General features: G+C 44.5%; 1 protein-coding gene across 1 annotated transcript; it reads left to right on the top strand.

Moving 5' to 3' along the window:
* Positions 1–4479: 4479 nt before the first annotated feature.
* Positions 4480–5586, top strand: LOC311303859 (trace amine-associated receptor 13c-like; the record flags this gene model as incomplete). Its single annotated transcript, XM_084430570.1, has 1 exon — positions 4480–5586. The coding sequence occupies exon 1, from the start codon at positions 4582–4584 to the stop codon at positions 5584–5586; it is 1005 nt and encodes a 334-aa protein (XP_084286696.1). The 5' UTR covers positions 4480–4581.
* Between the last annotated feature and the right edge of the window lie 414 nt (positions 5587–6000).

The following is a 6000-nucleotide window of genomic DNA, read 5'->3' on the forward strand; positions in this document are numbered from 1 at the left end:
CGCGCGGCAATCAGAGCTCGGAGGCCATTCTGCCCCTGGCTGCACACGCGAAAGCGTGGGAAGCTATTCCAGGCGCGTCAGAATGGATGCTAAGCACAGTAAAAGAGGGATATACTCTGCAGTTCGCTCGCCGCCCCCCGCGCTTTCATGCGCGAACCGTGACGAGAGTAGCACATCTACTTCGAGCAGAAATAGCGACACTCCTGTGCAAAGGGGCTATAGAACCGGTACCCCCTTCTATGAGCGAGACGGGCTTTTACAGCCGTTATTTCCTTGTTCCCAAGAAGGACGGAGCTCTCAGACCGATTTTGGATCTGAGACATTTGAACAAGGCTCTTATGAGAAGACCGTTCAAAATGCTCACAACCAGGCAGATCCTCGCGCAGATTCGCCCGAGGGACTGGTTTATCTCTCTCGATCTAAAAGACGCATACTTTCATATCCAGATAATACCCCGTCACAGGCCATTCTTGAGATTCGCCTTCGGCGGTCAGGTATATCAATACACCGTCCTGCCGTTCGGCCTGTCTTTAGCACCCCGTACATTCACAAAGTGCATGGACACGGCTCTCGCTCCGCTGAGAGGTCAGGGAATGCGAATTATGAACTATTTGGACGATTGGCTAATTCTAGCACAGTCAGAGGCAGAGCTTATCGCCCACAGAACAGTGCTTCTCAGCCACCTGGAAAGCCTGGGGCTCACGGTCAACTGGACCAAGAGCGCTTTAGTGCCCAGTCAGTCAACCTCTTTCCTGGGTTTGGATCTGGACTCTGTGGCAATGACGGCCCGCCTATCGATACTGTATTCGAAGCCTGGCCGCGTCTTTCCAGACGGGCAGCACCGCACCTCTCAATACATTTCAGAGGATGCTGGGTTGTATGGCTTCAGCTGCTGCAGTGCTTCAGCTGGGTCTATTGCGTATGCGCCCGCTACAACGCTGGTTGAACGCCCGAGTGCCTCACGGAGCATGGGCTTCCGGCCGCATTCGGATCAGAGTGACTCAGAGCTGCGTTTCAGCATTGAAGCCCTGGTTAGCGGCCGACTGGTACCAGCGGGGAGTGACAATGGGGGCCGTCTCGCACCGCAAAGTTATGTCGACGGACGCTTCCACCTCAGGCTGGGGCGCTCTGTTCGAAGGCAAACCGGTCTTTGGCCTTTGGTCAGACCAGGAGAAATCCCTCCACAAAAATTGTTTGGAGATGATAGCGGTTGAGAACGCGCTCAAGCGTTTCCTCCCACTCCTACGGGATCACCATGTGCTAGTCCGCCTGGACAACATGTCCGTGGTGTCCTATGTGAACCGACAGGGCAGTGTCAGATCCAGGAACCTGCACAAACTGACAGAACGCCTTCTCGTGTGGGCTCATCGCTCGTTGCGCTCGCTGAGAGCCGCGCACGTGCCGGGCCACCTGAATGTCGGCCCAGACAGACTGTCCAGGGACATCATTCCCCCGGGAGAATGGTCCCTGCACCCCCAGACAGTCCAGTTGCTCTGGCGCCTATTCGGCAGAGCGGATGTCGACCTCTTTGCGTCGAAAGACAACACTCACTGCCCGATATTCTTTTCGAGGAGCGAGGATGCGCTGGCCCAGACCCGGCCCAGCCTCCCGCTGTACGCTTTCCCTCCGATCTCCCTGTTACCACAGGTCATTGCGAGAATCAGGGAAACGCACCACCCAGTGCTTCTCATAGCCCAGCGTTGGAGAACCAAATCTGGTACCCAGAGCTAGTGAGGCTGTCGCACTTACCCCCATGGCCGATCCTGGTGAGAAAGGATCTCCTATCTCAAGCCGGTGGATCGATCTGGCATCCCCATCCAGAGCGCTGGTCTCTGCATGCGTGAATAATCAACGGATACCCGTTATGTACATTGTAAGTTACTGACTGTATGTTGATTTGTGGTGTAATACACATGGCTCATTGAAATGAGAAAGTCTCTGGTCCCTTAATTATGTAGCATCAAAAACATTATTTTAAAATCAGGGGCCCGTTCTTCATACGTCGCTAACTCAGTTAGCTGGATTTGATTGTTGACGATTTGGCATGATCTTGGATTGTTTGGTTCTTCGACGCTCATCCTGGACTTGCTGTCATAGGCTCACAGCCCAGGTAACCTTTAAGAGAGACAACAAGAAACCACATCAATCAAATCAAAATCAATACTTGCGTATGGTTCTCTTTGTATTTGCTGAGGAAAGAAGACGTGTGTGTCGTTCTTTTTAGAGCTGGGCGTGTTCCATCGTGTCTTTGGGGCGAGCGGACTTGCGGGAAGATTTAAAGGTTCACTGAACGTGAAGTTACCAACGAAACAATTCAAAGTTCATCTCCCTCGTGGAGGGAGAGGCGAATATGAAAATAAAACTTAGTAAAGAAAAGAAAAACGGAGATGAGCTCCCGAAGGAGCCATGGAACCGGAAGTTCTCTCAGACGGAGTGCTCGTGCGTGCGTCCTTAAGGAAGAGGAGCTGAGCCGCGGGAATTTCAACAGAGTTCTTTTCTTTGAGTTGAAGCTACCGGCTGCATTCGCTTCACTGAACGTAGGGAGAGTCCGAAGACGAAAATAAAGAAAAGACTTAAATAAAAATAAAAGAGAAACGGAGAAAAGCTCCCGAAGGAGCCATGGATCTTGAAAACCTCTCACAGGAAAAGTGCTCTCCGAGAAACTTCGGTGTCAGTCTCTTATGGAGAAGATGGGTTCACGCCTACTCTGCGTATGCGGACCAATCATCTTAGAGCATCTCGGACGGGAAGATTTTTCTTTTGTCTTGTCAGAAGAACTTCTTTGCATAGTTTATGATGGTATAAAATTTTGTCATTTCTACCCATAAAGATTGTACACATAGAACAATACATTTTACTGTAATCTCCTATGTATGAGTGGTTCAGTCAAAACAAGACGGTTAAAGAGAGACCAAGAATGGCAGGTAAAGGTAGAAGAAACATAAAGTTACATTCATATGCAGAATTACACACATTTAAAGTTTGTTCCTTCAAATAAACGTCATAAACAAAGTGAATATAAACTGGGAAACACACAGGAGTATATGAAATATGACATGCTTATATTCTTAGTTTAATGTTCAAAGTTCATGTATGTGTGTGTGTTAGGTGACTTCTCAGTCTCCCGGGGGGGGGGGTTGTAAAGTGTTATCCTATAGCAGGGGGTCAGGTTACAAGACCATGATTCTATTTGAGAACATTACTTAGGAGAAACACTTCCAAGTTACACATCAGAAAATCATAACCATCGCATAACAGGGCTAACCAGTTATGCAACGCACAAACCTATCAAATACATCTTAGTAATGACTTAGATGATGAGGGTAAAGAAACGTTTGTGTGTGTGTGTTGGAATGTTGCGCTCCCCGTTATCTCTCTTGCAGAGGAGCTGGATGAGCTGCTGAAACTTTATGATGTCCTAGTCCGAGGTCGGGTTACAAGACAATATTGGGGAACCTTCTTTCAATAAACACTTAGAATTCAAAACTACTCATTTGAAAACCACACCTCTATTAAAGGCAAAACTAATCACACATGCATATAGGAATGTACATATATTAAAAAGGATATTTCTATCCTAAGTTACACCCAAAGGATGTTTGTGTGTGTGTGGCGTGTGTATGGAATGCTCTGTGTCTGGAATGTCACATGGAGAGTTCCGTTATCTCTTTGTGGTGCAATAAAGTGTCGCGAAAGACCATTTGTTGCAGACTAGCTGGAGCCGGCGTATGATTTGTATTTGGGAGTCAGGAGGTTAAAAGCTTTAGTAAGCTTTGCAGAGGATGTGTTTGGAAAAGATGTGCTTAGAAAACACAGAGAGTCCGAATTTGTTAATTCAGACCAAACGAACGAATGATTCAATAGCCCAGTCGTTACAAAACCAAGAAATAGACAAGACAGAAGTGACAGAACCCTGACATCTGTATTGTAAAAAGCCCTCGCACTCGTGTCTTACCAAACCGGTAAGAGATATTTTGTAGAATGTGGGTAACCAGACAGTTTCGCTTCCCACTGACTTTTATTGTATTTTTTTGTCCATATGATGGATGTTATTGGGAACTGAAACTTTTTATTACACATATGTTCAATTCAATAGCTTTTTCACTGCACAGTATAAAGATTATTTCACCATTTTTGCTAATGTGTTGTGTATAGGGGACAGTTATTGCCCATCTATTACATTGCAATAGTTATTTTACAGGGTAAACTGGGAGGGTTATGGACAGCTCAAGCATTCTTGAGTTCCAGTGGATGACATAACCCCTCTATTTCTGGACCCCATTCCTAATTCACAGAAATCATCTTAACCTCACCAAGGGACCCCTCAGATGAGTTCCTGGAGCCGCTCAAAGGAAGGCTGATCTGCAGTGGCTGATTACTGATTAAAGCAAAAACCACCACACCTGTGTTCAGCTCAGTTCTACCTGTGCTTTGCTTTCATGTGGAAATACTAAACAAACAAACATTTGAATGTTACATCATCAGTGGGCAGTAGATGGGTGGGCCGTCTGATCCAGACACTGTATAAATTATAGACAAGAAAGAGAGCAGAACAAACTCCTAACAGCAGGAGACTCACTCATGGCCTATGAGACAGAGGATCATGAGACTCTTTACTGCTTTCCTGCCGTCAACTCATCATGTATCAAGGGAAAACGCTCTAAATATGAATACAATATCATGTATGTGTTTGTATCATTGCTGTCAGCATGGACTGTGTTTCTGAACCTGCTGGTGATCATCTCCATCTCTCACTTCAAGAAGCTTCACACTCCAACCAACCTGATTATTCTCTCTCTGGCTGTGGCCGACATGCTTATGGGAGTTATTATACCCATAGAGGGCTCTAGGCAGATTGAGACGTGTTGGTACTTTGGAGACACTTTCTGTGATCTGTTTATAATAATCCTTGGATTGGTTTTCTCAGGATCTCTCAGTAATTTAGTTTTAATTGCTGTTGATCGTTATGTGGCTGTGTGTCACCCTTTACTGTACCCACAGAAAATAACCACAACTAAAACTTTAATAACCATCTGTCTGAGCTGGGGTTGTTTTTCAACTTATAACACTATCCTTGTAATTGATAATGAATATGTTGACACTTCACTCAGAACAGACTTGTGTTATGGAAAGTGTTTTCCTGTGGGGGGATTTGCCTGGTTTGTCACTGATCTGTTCGTGTCTTTTATTTTTCCATGTACCCTTATCATAACTTTATATTTGAGGATTTTCTATGTAGTACATCAGCAAGTGAAAGTTATAAACTCTCTGATGAAGGGTGGTAAATGTGTAACGGAAGGTTCATTGAGGAGGAAATCTGAGAGTAAAGCTGCTCTGACATTAGGAATCATTGTGATAGTTTATATGCTTTGCTTTATACCATACTATATCTGTTCTATATCAGCAATCTCTTCCACAACCATAAATGTTTTGACATGGGTCTTGTACACAAATTCAGGTCTGAATCCACTGATCTATGCTTTATTTTATCCCTGGTTTAAAAAGACAGTTAAACACATCTTAACTCTGAAGATATTTCAGCCAGCATCCTCTCTGGTCGATATTTTTACAGAGCATCACTTGTAATTAAACTGGTAAAGCTGTCACTCATAAAGGATATGATTATCTTTGTAGGATTTATCTTTGTAATTTACACTACATGCATCTTATGTAGCTTATTTCAGAGAGCATGTTTTCTGCATTTGATGTTCAATTTAACTTCTTTCCACACACACTGAAATAAATCGACACAATGTTCATAAATTGTATTAAATTAGCTCATTTAATAAACTGAGCATGCAGCATAAATCCTCAATGTACTGTAATAAATGGTAAATGTAGATATTATGTGCTTTATGCTTAATCACTTTCATCAGTCATGTTGCATCTGTGTTATCAAAAACATAATGACAAAAAAAGACGCCATCAGCGTTCTCACAGGTTTTGCGTTTAAAGTCTGTGTAGAGTTTCCTATTAAAACGGTGTCGTGTTAGCGGCCCC

Source organism: Rutilus rutilus, assembly GCF_951802725.1.
Source record: "Rutilus rutilus genome assembly, chromosome: 1".
Classification (NCBI taxonomy): Eukaryota; Metazoa; Chordata; class Actinopteri; order Cypriniformes; family Leuciscidae; genus Rutilus; species Rutilus rutilus.